Source organism: Gopherus evgoodei, chromosome 2, assembly GCF_007399415.2.
Source record: "Gopherus evgoodei ecotype Sinaloan lineage chromosome 2, rGopEvg1_v1.p, whole genome shotgun sequence".
Taxonomy (NCBI): Eukaryota; Metazoa; Chordata; order Testudines; family Testudinidae; genus Gopherus; species Gopherus evgoodei.
Genome location: NC_044323.1, coordinates 63,335,097 through 63,355,044, shown reverse-complemented (window position 1 = coordinate 63,355,044; position 19,948 = coordinate 63,335,097). Strand labels below are relative to the sequence as shown.

At 37.7% G+C, this 19,948-nt stretch overlaps 1 protein-coding gene across 2 annotated transcripts in view; it reads left to right on the top strand.

Moving 5' to 3' along the window:
* SKAP2 (src kinase associated phosphoprotein 2) overlaps window positions 1-19,948 on the top strand; it is a 159,915-nt gene that overhangs the window by 22,181 nt on the left and 117,786 nt on the right. For both annotated transcript variants that reach the window (XM_030550839.1, XM_030550840.1), the window contains exon 4: window positions 9,322-9,429. In XM_030550839.1, the coding sequence (XP_030406699.1) occupies window positions 9,322-9,429 (108 nt within the window). The remainder of the gene's footprint in view (window positions 1-9,321; window positions 9,430-19,948) is intronic.

The following is a 19,948-nucleotide window of genomic DNA, read 5'->3' as shown; positions in this document are numbered from 1 at the left end:
GGGTCTGAACCACACCCCCAAAGCTGCGGACTTACCTGAAAACAGCTCAGCAAGTGCTCCTGTTTCCAGCACCCAGACACCCAGCTCCCAATGGGATCCAAACTCCAAAATAAATCCGTTTTACTCTGTATAAAGCTTATACAGGGTAAACTCATAAATTGTCCGCCTTCTATAACACTGATAGAGGTATATACACAGCTGTTTGCCCCAGTATTAATCACTTACTTAGGTTAATTAATAAACAAAAGTGATTTTATTAAATATAAAAAGTAGGATTTAAGTGGTTTCAAGTAATAACAGAACAAAGTGAGTTACCAAGCAAAATAAAACAAAACATGCAAGTCTAAGCCTAATATATTAAGAAACTGAATACAGGTAAATCTCACCCTCAGAGATGTTCCAATAAGCTTCTTTCACCAGACTAGACTTCTTTCTAGTCTGGTTCCAATCCTTTCCCCTGGTACAGCCTTGTTAGTTCTAGCTCAGGTGGTAACTAGGGGATTTCTCATGACTGGCCACCCCTTTGTTCTGTTTTTCCCCCTTATATACCTTTGGCACAAGGTGGTATCCTTTATCTCTCTCTGGGTTCCAACACCTCCTTCTAAATAGAAAAGCACCAGGTTTAAGATGGATTCCAGTATCATGTGACATGGTCACATGTCCTGTGAGACCCCTAGTCTCCATACATCCAAGGCTGGCTGGCACATACCCCAGAAGGTTTGCAAGTAAACAGAGCCATTTATAGGTGATTGATTCTGAAGCACCCTTAATCGCTTCCACTTAACATGTTTACATCAGTAATACAAGTTTATATCTTCTTCTCCTAACTCCAGACATAGAAAGAATACATGCAAACAAATAGGATAAACACACTGAGTAGATCATAAGCTTTGTAATGATACCTTACAAGAGACCCTTTTCATGAAGCATATTCCAGTTACATTTTATTCACGCTCTGTCATAAACAGATAAGAAAAGTTAATAGCACAGAAGTACTTTATATCTCTTTGACTGTAAAGGGTTAACAAGTTCAGTAAGCCTGGCTGTCACCTGACCAGAGGACCAATCAGAGGACAGGATACTTTCAAGTCTTGAGGGAGGGAAGTTTTTCTGCTGTGCTGTTAGTTTTGGTGGTTGTTGACTCTGGGAGCTCAGAGGGAGCAGATGTGCAACCAGGTTTCTCTTCAATCTCTCCAATACAGGCTCTTATAAGTTCAGACTAGTGAGTACTAGGTAGATAAGGTGAGTTAGGCTTATGGTTGTTTTCTTTATTTGCAAATGTATATTTCATAGATTCATAGACTCTAGGACTGGAAGGGACCTCGAGAGGTCATCGAGTCCAGTCCCCTGCCCTCATGGCAGGACCAAATATTGTCTAGACCATCCCTAATAGACATTTATCTAACCTACTCTTAAATATCTCCAGAGATGGAGATTCCACAACTTCCCTAGGCAATCTATTCCAGTGTTTAACTACCCTGACAGTTAGAAACTTTTTCCTAATGTCCAACCTAAATCTCCCTTGCTGCAGTTTAAGCCCATTGCTTCTTGTTCTATCATTGGAGGCTAAGGTGAACAAGTTTTCTCCCTCCTCCTGATGATACCCTTTTAGATACCTGAAAACTGCTATCATGTCCCCTCTCAGTCTTCTCTTTTCCAAACTAAACAAACCCAATTCCTTCAGCCTTCCTTCATAGGTCATGTTCTCAAGACCTTTAATCATTCTTGTTGCTCTTCTCTGGACTCTCTCCAATTTCTCCACATCTTTCTTGAAATGCGGTGCTCAGAACTGGACACAATACTCCAGCTGAGGCCTGACCAGCGCAGAGTAAAGCGGAAGAATGACTTCTCATGTCTTGTTTACAACACACCTGTTAATGCATCCCAGAATCACGTTTGCTTTTTTTGCAACAGTATCACACTGTTGACTCATATTAAGCTTGTGGTCTACTATGACCCCTAGATCTCTTTCTGCCATACTCCTTCCTAGACAGTCTCTTCCCATTCTGTATGTGTGAAACTGATTGTTCCTTCCTAAGTGGAGCACTTTGCATTTATCTTTATTGAATTTCATCCTGTTTACCTCAGACCATTTCTCCAATTTGTCCAGATCATTTTGAATTTTGACCCTGTCCTCCAAAGCAGTTGCAATCCCTCCCAGTTTGGTATCGTCTGCAAACTTAATAAGCGTACTTTCTATGCCAACATCTAAGTCGTTGATGAAGATATTGAACAGAACCAGTCCCAAAACAGACCCCTGCGGAACCCCACTTGTTATACCTTTCCAGCAGGATTGGGAGCCATTAACAACTACTCTCTGAGTACGGTTATCCAGCCAGTTATGCACCCACCTTATAGTAGCCCCATCTAAATTGTACTTTCCTAGTTTATCTATAAGAATATCATGCGAGACCGTATCAAATGCCTTACTAAAGTCTAGGTATATCACATCCACCGCTTCTCCCTTATCCACAAGGCTCGTTATCCTATCAAAGAACGCTATCCGATTAGTTTGACACGATTTGTTCTTTACAAATCCATGCTGGCTATTCCCTATCACCTTACCACCTTCCAAGTGTTTGCAGATGATTTCTTTAATTACCTGCTCCATTATCTTCCCTGGCACAGAAGTTAAACTAACTGGTCTGTAGTTTCCTGGGTTGTTTTTATTTCCTTTTTTATAGATGGGCACTATATTTGCCCCCTTCCAGTCTTCTCGAATATCCCCCGTCTCCCATGATTTCCCAAAGATAATAGCTAGAGGCTCAGATACCTCTTCTATTAACTCCTTGAGTATTCTAGGATGCATTTCATCAGGCCCTGGTGACTTGCAGGCGTCTAACTTTTCTAAGTGATTTTTTACTTGCTCTTTTTTTATTTTATCTTCTAAACCTACCCTCTTCCCGTAAGCATTCACTATACTAGACATTCCTTCAGACTTCTCAGTGAAGACCGAAACAAAGAAGTCATTAAGCATCTCTGCCATTTCCAAGTCTCCCGTTACTGTTTCCCCCTCCTCACTGAGCAGTGGGCCTACCCTGTCCTTGGTCTTCCTCTTGCTTCTAATGTATTGATAAAAAGTCTTCTTGTTTCCCTTTATTCCCATAGCTAGTTTGAGTTCATTTTGTGCCTTTGCCTTTCTAATCTTGCCTCTGCATTCCTGTGTTATTTGCCTATATTCATCCTTTGTAATCTGACCTAGTTTCCATTTTTTATATGACGCCTTTTTATTTTGTAGGTCACGCAAGATCTCGTGGTTAAGCCAAGGTGGTCTTTTGCCACATTTTCTATCTTTCCTAACCATCGGAATAGCTTGCTTTTGGGCCCTTAATAGTGTTCCTTTGAAAAACTGCCAACTCTCCTCAGTTGTTTTTCCCCTCAGTCTTGATTCCCATGGGACCTTACCTATCAGCTCTCTGAGCTTACCAAAATCCGCCTTCCTGAAATCCATTGTCTCTATTCTGCTGTACTCCCTTCTACCCTTCCTTAGAATTGCAAACTCTATGATTTCATGATCACTTTCACCCAAGCTTCCTTCTACTTTCAAATTCTCAACAAGTTCCTCCCTATTTGTTAAAATCAAGTCTAGAACAGCTTCCCCCCAGTAGCTTTTTCAACTTTCTGAAATAAAAAGTTGTCTGCAACGCAGTCCAGGAACTTATTGGATAGTCTGTGCCCCGCGGTGTTATTTTCCCAACATATATCTGGATAGTTGAAGTCCCCCATCACCACCAAATCTTGGGCTTTGGATGATTTTGTTAGTTGTTTGAAAAAAAGCCTCATCCACCTCTTCCACCTGATTAGGTGGCCTGTAGTAGACTCCCAGCATGACATCACCCGTGTTTTTTACCCCTTTTAGCCTAACCCAGAGACTCTCAACACTTCCGTCTCCTATGTCCATCTCCACCTCAGTCCAAGTGTGTACATTTTTAATATATAAGGCAACACCTCCTCCCTTTTCCCCCTGCCTATCCTTCCTGAGCAAACTATACCCATCCACACCAACATTCCAGTCGTGTGTATTATCCCACCAAGTTTCAGTAATGCCAACAATGTCATAGTTGTATTTATTTATTAGCACTTCCAGTTCTTCCTGCTTATTACCCATACTTCTTGCATTTGTATATAGGCATCTAAGATACTGGTTTGATCTTGCCTCCCAGGTTTGCCCTGACCCTCCTTCCTCACTGCCATTATAGCCCGTGCTCCCTCCTGTTTTCAACCCATCTCCCAGGTCTTGTTCCCCACTTACCTGTGGGGTTTGCTCCTCTGTCCCCGTCGAACCTAGTTTAAAGCTGAAAGGAGTTCAAATTGGTATTTTGCTGAAAAGATTTTAATTTGTACTTGTACACTTAGGCTGGGAGAGTATTCCCAGTGTCTATAGCGGAAAAACCCAGTACCTAATTCATCTTAAATTTACAAAGATAATTTTTACTGTTTTTTCTTTCTTTAATTAAAAGCTTTTCTTGTTTAAGAACCTAATTTTTTTTTATTCTGGTGAGACCCCAGGGGACTGGGTCTGGATTCACCAGGGAATTGGTGGGGAGAAAGGAGGGAAGAGGGAGAGAGAGGCTGATTTCTCTCTGTGCCAGGATTACTTTCTCTCAGGAAGAGTCTGGGAGGGGGAAAGAGAAGGCGGGAGGAAGGTGAATTGTCCTCTCTGTTTTGTGCTTCAAGGAGTTTGAATCACACAGTGATCTTCCAGGGTAACCCAGGGAGGGGAAGCCTGGGAGAGGCAACGGTAGGGGAAAGGGTTTACTTTCCTTATGTTAAGATCCAGAGGGTCTGGATCTTGGGGGTCCCCGGGCAAGGTTTTGTGGGGACCAGAGTGTACCAGGCACTGGAATTCCTGGTTGGTGGCAGCTCTACAGGTTCTAAGCTGGTAATTGAGCTTAGAGGAATTCATGCTGGTACCCCATCTTTTGGACGCTAAGGTTCAGAGTGGGGAATTATACCATGACACGCTCATTAGCATATTTCCATAAAACACATGGAGTGCAATGTCACCGTCCCCCAGGCTTGTAAAATTGGAAATATTCCTGAAATAATTGAAGGGTTTGAATGGCTGGGCTCCCAAACTGCACAGGCATTATGGTGGCGGGAACAGTATGCATCCCCACTAGTATTGAGCAAGTGAGTATATTAACAGGAAAGGATACTATTCCATTGCAGGCTCATGTGGACCATCATGGCATATTCATGCTCACCTACTTTGGATGCAGTGGGAGAGGGTGCATGATGCCAGGGTGTTCTAGAGGTCTGACCTCTTTCAACATGGGCAAGCTGTTATGTTGTTCCTCTCCCTAATATCACAATATCTGTGATCCTGATGTGTGCCAACAGGACAAAGTAGTTTAACTACATGTTGAGCTTGAGCAAGTGCAGAATGGTGGTGTTGAACATGAGGTTAGCATGCCATGAAGACAAGGCCAAAGAATCAACTTGTGTGCAGAGCATTAGTACCCTGAGTTTTGTAGATGGCTAGTCCTTCTTTAAATAAAGTTAGCGGCTGCTTTCCATTTTAAGCTCACTTCTCTAGTATCTCCCTATCTCACTGCCAACCTAAGCAATCCACCAAAAATTTCACATGCCAGATACAATCTTCTGGTAGAACTCTTCTGGGAACACTGGGAGAACTTTACATGAGAAATTTCAGAGATAGTTGCTTAAATATTTCTATCATTTTTTTTCAAAGACTTTCCTAATGCTTTTTGACTCTTCACATCTCTGAAACATATTCACCTACAAACCTCATACTGCTTCTGTAGTGCTTAATATGTAGATGTCTTTCTTTGGCTTTGTAAGGCTCAGGTAGGAATTCTTCGGATGTTTAAAATTACCACTTGATATCAAAACCTAGATGATTGATTCACACACCTTAATGCACATACGTTATCAGTTTGCTGCATGTCACAGTGGGCATGGAGAGAATAGCTGTCAGAGGAGCCACTTGGATGACAGGTGGATTGAATAATTTTCTCATTGATGTTCTATTGAAAATCAACTAAACAACCAAGAGACTAAAGTGTACAAGCTTTAGTTTGAAAGTAACTTTATCCACTCATTTGTGCTAACGAACCTGTTTTGGAATCTTACATTTATTAATTGCTGGGTATAACAGTCTTTCCAGCAGTGGAGGTTGGATACTGGGCAGAAGGAACTCATTTCAGCTTGACACATTTGGGCCTTCTGGAATAGCAAAAAATCAGGAGTTTTTGAGGCAGCTGCTTGCCTGCTCTCCTTTAAGTGTTTTATACGCTTTAAGATTAAGTTTGAGCAATTTCTTTGCTTCCTCCTTCCTAGATGTTTTATTAACATAGTGTCTAGACCAGTGGTAATAAATAGGTGACAGTGGGCCGGATCCGAATGGCCAGCCCCTTTTGAATGGACCTCAAAATCATGTTGTTTACTTTTTTAATGTATTATTGTTATTAATTATTTATTTATTGTCATTACTGCTGTTTATTATTTTTTCTGGAGTCTGGACCTTGACTATACCTTGACCAAGAAATTTGGACCTTGACAAAAAATAATAGACAACCCCTGATCTAGCAAGAGTCTATTTCAAGGGCAGATCTCCTTTACAGATTAAGTGGCTGAGGTAATATCTTAAATGTTTGAGCTCATTACCATGAACAAGTAGTAGCAGAGGAAAACAAATTGTGGAAAAAAAGGAAGAGTTTGTTGGGTTTTTTTTAACCAGATCCCTATAAAGTAATATGGTTTTGTTCATAATATTCAGTCGATACCAGCTAAACCTGTTGAAAATGTTCAATGCAGAATACAAGGAATTAAAGTGCGGCCCTTGTTAACATAACACTTAAGTGTCTAATTCCCCACTTCCATTCTGCACACTTGCCCCCTTGGTGTGTGCTGTTTCAGAACATCAATAAATTAATGTACTGTAATTGAAAAGATGGTGTTTAATAAGAAAAGATCAGGTACAGTACCTTTTATTGTGGGAAAATCAAAATATTGATTCTATGTTCAAACCTAAGTGGTGAGTTAAACTGCAGAAATGAGAGAATAGGACTTTAAAAAAAAAACCTGTTAATGGTATATCATTAATTAAACTTAAAAAAAAATTTCAGGGTAAATCAAATGGTGTTCTAGGGAAACAAGAAACCATATTAATGAACATCAACTCCTTAATTATCCTCATGACTATATAACAGGGACACATTCATGTCTTTTCTTTGTGCAATAAGTTTTACAAAGAAGTATTTTAAAACTGATCATTAATTTTATGACCACAGAAATGAGATGCAAAATTTATGCTGTTGTCATTGGCATAGGCTCAAGGCACTACTGACATTATGTGTGATTGTAATGGAATGGCTGCCAGCTAATGAGTCTATAGACAATTCGTTTGAGCATGCCTTGCTTTTAGATGTCTGATTAGGCTGTAATGCTTTCAATTATGTCTTCAAATTGTATTGGATACATTTACCTGATGCCTGTTGTTGCTTGGTAGTTCAGCTTTCTATTATGTAAATACAAGTTGAACACTTTCCTTTAATTTATTTGTGCTTTTCAGATGTATTTGCAGGCACTTAGCACCTGCAGAGGGGAGAAAATGGTTTGTGCTGCTCAACACTGACTCCTCTGACTGGTTAAGGAGTAGCATTGATAGCTTCAAATGCAGTCTGTTCCAGACTTTCTCAGTCAGAAGGATATTGACTTTGATACAGGGTCTGGTTATGGGAAGATGAAAAGTATGGAAAGGATTACTAGGGCTTGTCCAAAGATACAGAAGACCCCACAGAATTAACAAGAAGGCTGCTTATACTTTTGGTGTATAAAACTTCAGGGAGTAATATCACTATATATTAACAGAACAGACTTCTAAATCTCTCAGCCCCACAAAGCCAGGAAACTGAGAATTAAGGCTGATTCTACTCTTAAATCATTTTGTCATGCATAAACTTAAGCATTGTAGATGTGTTTTTCATTGAAGCTCCGGAATATTGGGTGATCTATGATACCAAAATGAGCTACAATTCCCAGGTACAGTCGGGTGAGTTAAAGACTGCATTTCAGCCTGTAGTGTGAACTACAAAACACTTGGTTTAAACACAAAAACAAAAGATCTGGCTTAATATAGTCTCAAACATCTTCCAAGTTAGTTCCCCCTCTATTTCCGTGTATATGGTATATTTTCTTAGCGTTAAGTGTTTCAATTAGTGTATTTTCAACACAAAGTATGGGTACACAAATACATGTTCTCACACACAGGGTGACAGTCTTTCTATTTGTGCTCAGATTATTTTTCTGTTGGGGTAAGTTTTTAAGCCTGACAACTTCAGCTTTAACCACTCAATTTTTGTAAAATATAAACAGTTTTTGAAAGAAGAGCGATTGGGCACTCTCCTTTTTCTACATTCTCTGATATGTGTAACTCTTCTCCTTTTCTTTGCATAGTTGGTATATTTTTAGACATATACCACATTTTGGGAAGGAGACTTGATTTTGCATAATGAAAATGAAAGATGCATGTAATATTTCTCTCCCCCCCTTTCCATTTCCCCTCATTATAGCAATGAGACCCAACATGACATGTACGTTAGTCAGCTATTGATGCATACCTCAGGTGTATTTGAGGCCCTTATTTCCCTGAGAAGCACACCTATAGATTACTGTGCTATACACACACAGTTGTAACTGAGTGCTATTAAAGTGTGACTCCAATTTTTATTTCAAGGGGAAAAGGAAACCCTACCTTTAAAAATACTTTTAAGTGGAAGGATGTATCCTGACACTTTGAAAAGTAGTTTGTAGTTGAGGAGAAAGCAAATTGAAAACTTGTGGAAGTGCACAAAATGTTGCTGAAAATGCAGTTTGGCACTTTTTGTGAAGGAGGCAGAAGAAGACTTTTCCTTTCTTCACCAAACATGTTCTCTTTCCCCTCTATCCTCAGGCTGTCTGTCTTTCGTTTCCTGTTAGTTTTCCCCCCACCCACAATTTTGGTGTGTGGCATGGCTTTTTTTATTGGTTTTTTTTTTTTTTGAAACTGATGAGGTTCCAGCTGTGCACCATTGGGAGGGTTTCATTAATATGACATCATTAAAAAGACCCAGTTGGCCAATTAGAATGTAGCTTTGGAGCACCTGTGTGCACAGCCGTACTCTAGTATTCGGAGGTACATGAAGTGAAATTAAGAGAACAATAGGACCCTGAATTTGTTCAGTTTAATTTAAAATATGACGTGACATCATTCTTTCTTATTAACAAAGAATTGCTGCATCTCTGCTTTCAAAATGAATTCTGTTTATATCAGAAGGAGATAGTTATTAACAGATGGTATCTGTTTGATTCTTGCAGGAGAACTGGAAGATGAGGAAGAGTCTGAGGGCTCTTTCCCTTCACCTCCTGATAATCTCTCATTAGCATCTGACCGATATGATAAAGAGGATGAAGCACCCTCTGATGGTACGTGACTCTGTTTATCTTAGAATGCACTAGATTTTCCAGTTTGCTACAACCCATGCAATCTGATCCTTTTGATTAGGGTGTTGTTATGGTTGGGAAGCAGATAAACAGATAGGCATCAGCAGACAGCTGGACAGTTTTCTTACCTTTACAAGAACCTTTAAGGAACTGACGAGCTCTCTCTAGTGGTGCCAAAAGCATAGTGAACCTGTCATAAGTGCACACTGGTTTTACTCACATTTTTTCATAATGAAAACTCTTCTGTAGAATTTTTTTAAAGATAGATCAGTGGGTAAAGCAGTATGTGAATGTTCATAGTAACAAATTATTTGTTAATTCAACATTATCAGATTCTTGCTTAATTTTATTGTGCTACTTAATGGCTTGCTGTATTATTTATCTTATAAATAATGAAACAGTTTAATTGATTGATATTTTTCTTTAAACTTCATGTAGAACCAGTTCATAAAATATTAAATTAATTATTCCTACAATGCTTCCTCACATTAAGACTGTCTTATGTAGATTGTTTTCTTTATATAAATATTTAGTTTGACTTCTCATTTTTTAAAAAAAACCTTTGTTCCATAGTTGTTTTCATATTGTCTTATCCTGTGTTGAAAAGTATATAAACAACCAAATTTAGCATTACATTTAATGAAGATATGAACAACTGAATATTGCAAGAGTTAAACTTGCTTTATCATAGCTTCCATTTTTTGTGGTCCATTTATTATTATACACAATATAAAAAATCTTGTATGGGTAATGTACGATTATAAATTAAATACATATAGAAATGAATTAACTATGTATATTAATTTGTGGCACTGAAAGTTAGAAGTGAATGATGTTTTCTGCCATGATATGATGATCAAACTGTGCAGCTCCATCTCAGAATACAATTGCTGAATGAAAATATGCTTCCTGCAACATAGCACTCCACATTTTATGCTACCCAGATTATTCCCTTTGGAAACATAAATTGCTTTTATGAGGTATAAAATTATGTCTATTGCAGAACAGGGATAAGTCAAGTACATGCATAAGTGATAAACCTTCTAACCACTGATTCTGAATAATGACATTTTCTTTATACGTACAACTTTGTTAAAATGTGCAACAGTAATCACATACTTTTTAAGTTGCACTTGTTCTTCATTTTGGCACATGTAGAAATTTTATTAAAAAAGCAAAAATAAACTTTATTTTCATTCATATTATAATTATTAGCCAAACAAGGCATGGCTTATATAAAATCTAAATTAGTTTTCCAAAGTACAAACAAGTTAGTTTCCATTTTTTGTACTGACAGATTTTATTAAAATACCTTTTTGTGGTTAATCTTATGATATGTTGAGCTTTAAGTATTACAAAGTGTATATGTCAAAATTATCTGCATATTTGACAGAGAAAATGAAGCGATATATTTTTTCTGAAGTTATATATTAAGAAAAAGACAGCGGTTTTGTTGACAAAACTGAATAATGAATTGTTGAACAATGCTGATGCCTGAATATATTAAGTATCATATCAGTTTGGACACAAAGATAATTAATTTAGTCTCTTTTGGATGTTGTAATTACTAGATTAAGCGCATAGATACCGCTATAATAGCCAGTTTACAAAATCCTTAGATAATTAGATAAAATGTAGGATAAAAATACAACAAGTACAAGATAATATAATCTAAGATGATGAAACTTTGTACTGTTGTCCCTTTTGGCCAAGTCCTGTGGGAGATCCTGAGTCAGAAGTGAGTAAAGATGGTGGAATTGGTCCACAAATATTGATAATGTCCTTGAATCATTTTTGTTTAGTTTGTGTGCTTTAGGTCACTTTAAAGACATTTGAATTTCAAAATGTAGACCAATATTTTCAAATCTAGCTGCCTAGGCTTAGGCTCCCAAATTTGTGTTTAGGTACCTAAATAGGTGGCCTGATTTTGAAAGGTGCTGAGTGCCTCCAGCTCTCATTGACATGAATGGATTTGTGGGTGCTCAGTACTTTCAGAAAACAGCCTACTTATATTTAGGACCCTAAAACTGCAATCCTGTAACTTAATCCGCATGATCCTGTGCTGATCCCAGTTTACTTAAATTGGGGTCCATGCAGGTGTAAGAATCTCATTGTACTCATCCATTTGCAGGATCAAGGCTTATTAAGTATGGAATTAGGAGCCTAACTGAAATTCAGAAATATTCTCCTTTAACTTCAAGGGTCATTATTCTTCTACTGTACTTAAATGATTATGTAATGCAAAATTATTAGGTTTTATGTGCTTATATGTTACAATAAAGAATTTAAGACTTGTATGTTTTCTATAAATACTAAGGTCAGATTTCTCAGTATTCCTCTAAAAATATAATTGCGAAGTTATACTAACAATGATCTGTAACTGTCTGGAGGGCTATCGTATGTATTCTGCAATCATTCTAAACTCCTGGTTTTTGTGTGAGGGCCCTTTATCTACTGTTATATTAATTACAAGGGAGATAATCCATTTAACAATAAGTACGGTATAACTAAATTAGACCAGGTCACCAAAAGGCCTTTTGTCAAATCTGATTGTTACTTTGTCCTTTTGACTTCTACCTTATGGTAGGCACTAACAAAGTATCTAAACTTTGATGGATTATAAACTCTAAACATGATATGTATTTTTCATAATGCTAATGTAATTTTCTAGGTACTGAAAAGGTCAAACCCCCACATCTCTGTGTGCATTCTAAGTCTGTCTTTCCTTTTAATATTTCTTTTTCTCTGTTCCTCTGGTTCAAAAGTTCACTCAGTTCCCAAATGGCCACCTAATTTTCCAGTTATTCCCTCAAGCCATGTGTGTTTTGGTTTCTTTATGGTTTATTAGGTACTGTAGGAAAGTAGCATAACTTATATCTTCTAATGAAATTCAAGCACACTTCAGTGATGCTTTTACTTGATTGCTGGCAGCAATTAAATCACAACGAAGGAGAATAATGTATAGGCTCACAAGGTCCAGACACCCTACAAAAACTGAAAAAGGATTAAAAAAATAAAATAAATAAAAAAGCACCCCAAAAACCAAACCAAAACAAAAATCCCTGCCAGGCACTGTGTTCCTAACCTGATTTTTTTTATTTATTGGCTAACAGGCTGACTGATAGCAAAATCATAACTTGCTGTGTGCTAACAGGCAGAGTTCAGTTGTAGGTTATTGTGAGCTGATAATGGGTTAGATGGAGTTTTGATTTTCGCATTGGACCCTGGTGCACCAGATTAATGGAATTTTGATGAGAGACTGGAGTAGTCACAGCTTTGTCAGAAAAACATATGGAGATTCTATAGTCATGTCTTCTCATTAATACCAGTTGCCTGAAAGGTATACTACTTCTCTATACAAAAGACTCGAAATAATTGATTTTTGAGTGGGATTTTTTTTTTCATTTATTGATGACTAGGTTTCTTGTAACTTAAATGACCTGTTTTTGTATAGTATATTGTCTAACAATGTTGTGTCTTGTAATTTCTTACTCTCCTTATGTCTGTTTTGAAATTTGGTTGTGGTAGGAAATAAATCTCTAGCTGAGTTACAAAAGGGGAAACCAAGACATGTTAAAATACTTACAAATCAAAATAGTAAGTCTGTACTTTACGGTTGTGGTTAAAAAAAAAAAGTTATCACCAACTTTAGAAGATAGTGCTTTAAAAAATAAAAAAGGAAACCATTTCATTTACAGGAAATAGTTTGTTCCTTGTACTGGAACACCAAAGGTTGAAAAGTCAATATCAAAGGTGGGTTGTTTTTTTTCGTTTAACTTAAAAAAAATCAGTTGAGTGCCATTTGAAACTACTAAAGTATCTCAGGCTGTTTAAAATTTTAATCTTTTATAATTTTGGTAAGAGAATCTATAGAATAGCTGTTTAATTTCTTTAAAACAAAACCCTGATTTCACTTTTTTCTATTGCATGTTGACTTGCTTGTTCAGTTCAGATGAAGTGAATGTTCTTCTGGGACACTTCCTTCATTTGTTTGTCCCTGGCGGAGGTGGTAATGCTTCAAACTACCTGAAATTACATTGGGGGTGCACAAAGATGTGAAAATGCACTTTCAAGCCTGGAAGCAGATCTATCTACATTTAGCTTCACATCTTCAGGGGGCATGAACCTGATCTCTCAATCAATGTTAGATTTAAAAAAATCTCAATGGATTTTGGTAACATTTGAAGCAATTTAGACCATAGTCATTTCTGCAGATGACAATCTAGAAATGTTGCCTTGAAGTGCAGGAGGCTGAAAGAAATATTGAAAATGTGTCTTATCTCAGTACTCTGTGTGGTCCTCGTAATTGTAATATTTGGATATAATCATGAATAAAATATGCCATTTTAATTGAAGAACCTTAAATAGTGCAATAGTCCTGTCCGAGAAAAATCAGTTTGAGCTGGAAAACAAAAACAGAGTAGGAATTGTGTGGCTGGTGATGAATAAACTGAATGGGCATGTTGTGGGTTTTTTTTTTTTTTCAGAATAGATTCTGACAGTGTTGGAGACAAGGTAAGGTAGTGGAGAGTAACCAGTGTGCTTTACTGAATATTTTTGCTGAAAAAAAGCCAACATGTTTCTCTCCTACGAGAATATAAAACTTTTGGTGCTAAGTGTAAAAATTCTAAAATCCACGTCAGTCAGTCTAATTTTCTGGATTTGGGATGACTATTTTACTTGTGTTATAATCCTTCTCTATTTGAATATTGTATGGCATTTTAGATTGTGAAAGTGAGAATGAAAAATGATACATTTTAATATTTTTATATTTTATTTTGAAAGGTAGGGTCTGATTTACAGGTCACAATTGCTTAATTCCCCCCCCCCCCAACATAGTAATGGGAGCATTTTTAGATAAAGAGACTTATAATACCTTCACAGTGGAAGGTGGTAGATGTAGAGAACTCAAATATAGAAAAAAAAAAATCATAGTATATCAGAGACCTTAGGAGGTCATCTAGTCCAACCCCCTGCTCAGAGCAGGACCAATCCCCAGACAGATTTTTGTCCCAGAACCCTAAATGGCTCCCTCAAGGATTGAAATCACAGCCCTGGGTTTAGCAGGCCAATGCTCAAACCACTGAGTTATCCCACTGCCCCCATACCCAAAGGAACTTTTTTCTTGCAGTGTATTATGTACATTAATTTATTTTCCTTTTAACTCTATTCCTACTGAGTTTGTTTTCTAAGAACTCTATTTAGCAGAAAACCATGTTCCATACCAGGGCTGCTTCAAATAATACAATATTAGTAACTGGTTTAACAAGGGTTGTAGAATAGAAAATACAGTTAAGATTTTTCTGTCCTCTTTTCCCTTAGATCAGGTTTACAATTGTGGGGACAGAATGATTGTTATGCTCTTAGCTTGCACCTAAAGAGCATGGTTATTCCTTCTTAACTTGTTGTTCCACCTACCCAGAGTAGTCCTCCTACACAGAAAACAAAAGTATATTCTTATTCTTGTTCCCATTTAATTATTTCAGGTTGATTAGCACAATTTGAAAGATCACGGTTCATTAAAGCAAAGGGAAATGAGCGGGCCTGATAGACCTTCTTTTCTCAAGTGAGCAAAGGGTGTGTGGGTCTGTGCATGTGTCTGCCCCTGACTCTGTACTCTAACTGGGGAAAGATTTTGCTTTGAACAGCCCCTTACTTAGGGCACGTCTACACTAGAGAGTTTACAGTGGTGCAGCTCTCCCGTCAGCTTAATTACTCCCCTGCAAGCGGCGGTAGCTATGTTGGCGGGAGACGCTCTCCCGCCAACAGCGCTGTCCACACTGATGCTTATGTTGGTGTAACTTATGTCGCTCAGGTGCTGATTTATTCACCCCACTGAGCGACATAAATTATGCCGACATAAGCTGTAGTGTAGACATAGCCTTGTTTTCTTCAGGAGGGGTTTTCTGGGAGAGGCTACTTTCTTCTTTTTTGTATGTATGTGGGTTTGGAGAAGTTGCTGTCTGTTACTTTGTATGACAAGTAAGAGGGAATGATCCCCTCCCCCCATACCATTTCTCTACTTTTGTCTGCTGAATGGAGGGAATAAATTGGGAAAGTCATCCTTCTCCTCTTCACTGTGGGAAATGAAAAAATAGGATAGGAGAGGGTGTTCCTCCTTCAGCTTCTTCAGAAATGAGGAATGATGGTACCACTTAAGTTTGATCCAATCATTTTGTTTTCAGAAAGAGCTGTTGTCTGAATTGTGACTAAAATGTAAATCTTTAGCTTATTATCCATGATACATGTGGGCATTTAATAGTAACATTTATATGCTTGTGTCGAAGAGGATATTAGACCGTTTTGCAATGTCTGCCCCAAATGCTGTGTTCTGGAGAAATGATTATGTATTGCTTGGTATAATGTTATGCAATTCTGTATTTCTGAGGACTTCTGGGCAAAAAAGGTAATAGGACTATGAAATGTATTACTTTCAACGTCTATCAGTCTAAGAAGTTTTGAGATGAATATACTAATTAAATAGGAGAATATTAATCTCAGACTCACATTCGCTTCATTGGGAGTTGAATCAGGCCCATGCTGCCTGCACTATGCTGAGGGCTTCAGAGAAGAGCTGTGCCAGAAAGGAATTAGTTAAGGTGTGGCATTTGTGAACAGATTGTGGGCCTACGGCCCTCGGTGTTTCCCCTAGAAAGAAACATTTGAGATAGTGTCGATCCAAATTACAAACCTTTGACAAGGTGGTGAATGAAACAGACTGGAAAGTACAACATGCTGAAGAGGAGGCTAACATGCTAAAAGAAAACACTGCATAAACTGGCATTCTTAACTAAAGCAACATCCTGTCAGAGAGAGAGAGAGAGATGGTAGAAAAATAAATCTGGTCATGGAATGAATGCTGGTGGGGTCATATGAGCATAAAGTCCCCAGATCCTTTCCTGTTGGCAGTGGTGGTCGTAAAATCCTGTCTAAAATCTTAAAGATGATGCACTCTTCATCATAAAATGCTATAGATCCCCAAGGCAGAACCATGATGGCAGAAGAGCTTCTACAGAATCCATAGCAATGAATGTATCACATGTGAGGGATCATGAAAGAATCTTTAGAGAAGCAAGAGATAAATAAAAACTTGCATGTGAAGTAGTAACGTTTCTATTAACCGTGGTTTAAGTCTAGTCTTGCAAGGGAAGAGGAGTAAACTTCTGAGCGTGAAACAAGAACTGAGCTGGAATCCTGGCCACATTGAAGTCAGTGGCAAAACTTCCAGTGAAGCTAAGATTTTACCCTGGATGATGAAGAAGCAGATGTGGCATTGCGTCTTTTGCCCCTCACCAAACTTAATGAAAAAGATTATTATTTCAGTGTTAAATCATTTACCTGTTGGATTAAAAAGATGTAAAGGGAAATTCTAGTATAAGTAAAGGGTCCAGTGTAGACTTGGAAAGCTAAATTATATATATTATTTTAAACTGTCATGCTACCTCATCTGAGGGCTATCTTGACTTTATTGGGATGCCCAATAAAGAAGTCATCACATACGTTACTTGGAATTTTCTGTAATGTTTATTTTGTGGTAGTGCTCAAAGGCCCCAGTCGTGATTAGGGCCCTGTTGTTCTAGGTGCTCTACAAATAGCTGGGCAGACATAGTCCATGTCACAAGGAGATTACAATATAGTTAAAGGCAAACTGCATCAGTGAATGTAATAGTCTTTTCCTTTCTACTGTTTAATGGTGATACCATATGATTACTATCAATGTGCATAGCTTGATGGTTCTAAATCATTTGTATTTTTATGTATCATTTTAAAAATGCCGTATCAAATATAACCCCCTTCCCTTAACATTTACCCTTCTTTCGTGGAAAAAGTGACACTGGGCTTGCTGCTTATGGTTATTTGATATTTGCCACATTGTTTGAGGTATTGAGCACAGTAAGACAGTCACCTGGATTCCACCAACGTCCAAATATAATATTCAGATTTTAAATAACTGCATACCCCATTTTAGTTGTAGTCTTATGTCCTTTTAATCTAGGATATTTTTTTTTCCTGAAATATAGAACAATGTCATTGAAGAATAAAATGCAGCAATGTGTATGTTTTTGATTTAGTCTTTGTGGAAATTAATCGCATTGTATTACAGCTTACCATTTTGTCCATGTTTTCCTATATCAGTTTTTTTTAAAGTAATTGAAATAAAATGAACCAGAGAAGTTTTTTCCTCTAAATTAGTGGTGGCCTTTTTAGTGGGTCATGGAAGGTATGTTCATTATGGATTCTGTGCTTAAGTGGTGCATAGGAGCTGAAGGCCCTCTGCAGTGGAATGAATGTCCATCCTCTTGCTCCCTCTTCTTCCCGCCAAGCAGTAATTGAAGGTGAATTCCCACGCTGCTCCTGACCTCTCCCCTTTCTGGAATCAAGCAAAGATGGCATTGGAGTAGTAGGTGATAAAGCACTGCCACTCCCCACAGTGGCATCCTGGTGTGGGGAATTGTTTAGTACTTTTCCAGTTGGTGAGCTGGTCCAATAGCTGACTGCTCCCCAAGCATTCTGGGATACTGGAGGAGTGGAATCTGCTGCTCCTTACTATCATCTGGCGGTGTAGGGAAGCAGGTCTGTCCTCTGCTACTTTTATGTCTTCTGTTGCTTTGATTGGAGTGATTATACAGTCACTTCTTACGTCTTCTAATGTTGCCTGGGGAAGATGGGAAGTAGCAATGCCTGGACCTCTCCAGGTTCCAACCCATCAAAGAGTTAGAGGACATACTGTATTACATACTGTGCATTGCACTTCTTCTCTTAACATACCTTACTTCATAACAGTGCACTTACATGTGTATTTTAGAGTGATCAAGAAGATTTGAGTTAGAGTTTTGGTTTGGATTGAATTATCACACAAAAGTGTAGATGTGTATATCCAAAACTTATCTGAATTTTGGGTTTATAAAGTTGACCCAATAACTTGTGGAAACAAGATCATCAGGATGATTTCTCTGCTTCTTGTGTCTGATTAGATCAGAAATACATAAAATAACCTCCATATGGTACTTTGTTGCTTCATACCCTGTCTGAAGTCTAGAAGTACCTGGGCACATGCAACTAAAAAAACCTGATATAAACCTCTTGTATTTCAGAACCTACAGAAAGGTTTGAATTGGTTCTTATTTGAGTTGGTTACCAAGCATTTATGACTTATGTGTATATTTTGATGTTAGCACCTTGGTATATATTGTGATGTCAGCATTAATTAACAGAATGTTCCCACATTCTTGTTTTTGGATCTTATTTTGTTATTGCTTATTGTATAAGTGCACACAATATATTTGATGATGTACAAGTAAAAGATCAAGGACCACTTGGAGCAGCATGCAATGCAGATAGACAAAGACTGGACCTAAACACATAGTGATCTTTATGGATGGTGTTAACTTAATAATTTGGTCTTTCTGAAGTAAATAATAAGTTGGCAGTATTTGACTGACAATAGGTTAACATTTGAGTGTGGAGAAGGAATTTGAATGGAAGAGCAAGGGAGCCCTGACGCAGAATGGTTTATTAAAGGGGAGTGAAATCAAACCTTATTCTTCCACTACACTGATTACCCATCCAAGAAGTGGAGTTGGATGCACCATTTACCATTTATGAAATTATACCAGGAAGCCAACTTTCCCTGGTGATTTCACTGTGCATTCTCCCTTACTGACTTTTTGTTTGATACCTGGCGCAGTAGAGTTTTGAACTTCTGTGTATGTGTTTACACATATATGAACACACACCAGATTTCTAGAATATAACCAATATTGTATTGTTATAGCAATGTGATTAATTCTGGAGCCATGTGATAAATTGTATTTATGTACCTTTGACTGTCACCTGTGCTCTACCCACTAATCTCTCCAATAAGCAAGTGATGAGAGTGGGGAGTGTTGAAGGAGTTTGGTGGAGGGGGCTGAGATTAGGGCAGAGGAATGAGTGAATCGAGCATACAATAATGTGGAAAAAGAGAGAGAAAGCTTGATAGGAAGAAGGGACCAAGAATAGGAGTAGAGTCTGATGGAGGAAGTAGGTGAAATAGAGTGGTCCATTATCTTTTTGATCACAGATAAGTCACTCTGCCTCTTAAGCATGGGCACAGGAAACTAATGTCACCATTACAATTGCATAGGAAAGAGAATGTTGTCATTGACTTCAGGAAGGCAAAATTTAACCTTTTATTGCTTTTCAAGAGGGTTAAAAAATAAGTGAAAATTCTTACGTTAGTTTTACAGCTGACCAGTGGTTTAGGATTTCTTGTTGGCATATGCTCATTCAAGGTTTTAAAAAAAAAAACCGTGAAATTATTTTATCTTAAGTTTTAAATGGCATTTTTTTTTATAGTAGGTCAGAAATGGAATGACTTTTTTCTTTGCCTGTTAATTCTAAAACTAGGTTTTGGAGGAGGAGTTTACTTTTTTCAATCATAGGCTTGAAAAAATCAGTTTATTATTGCAAAGATTATAAATGTATATTTTACCTCAAAATGTTTTTGCGATATTTTGGC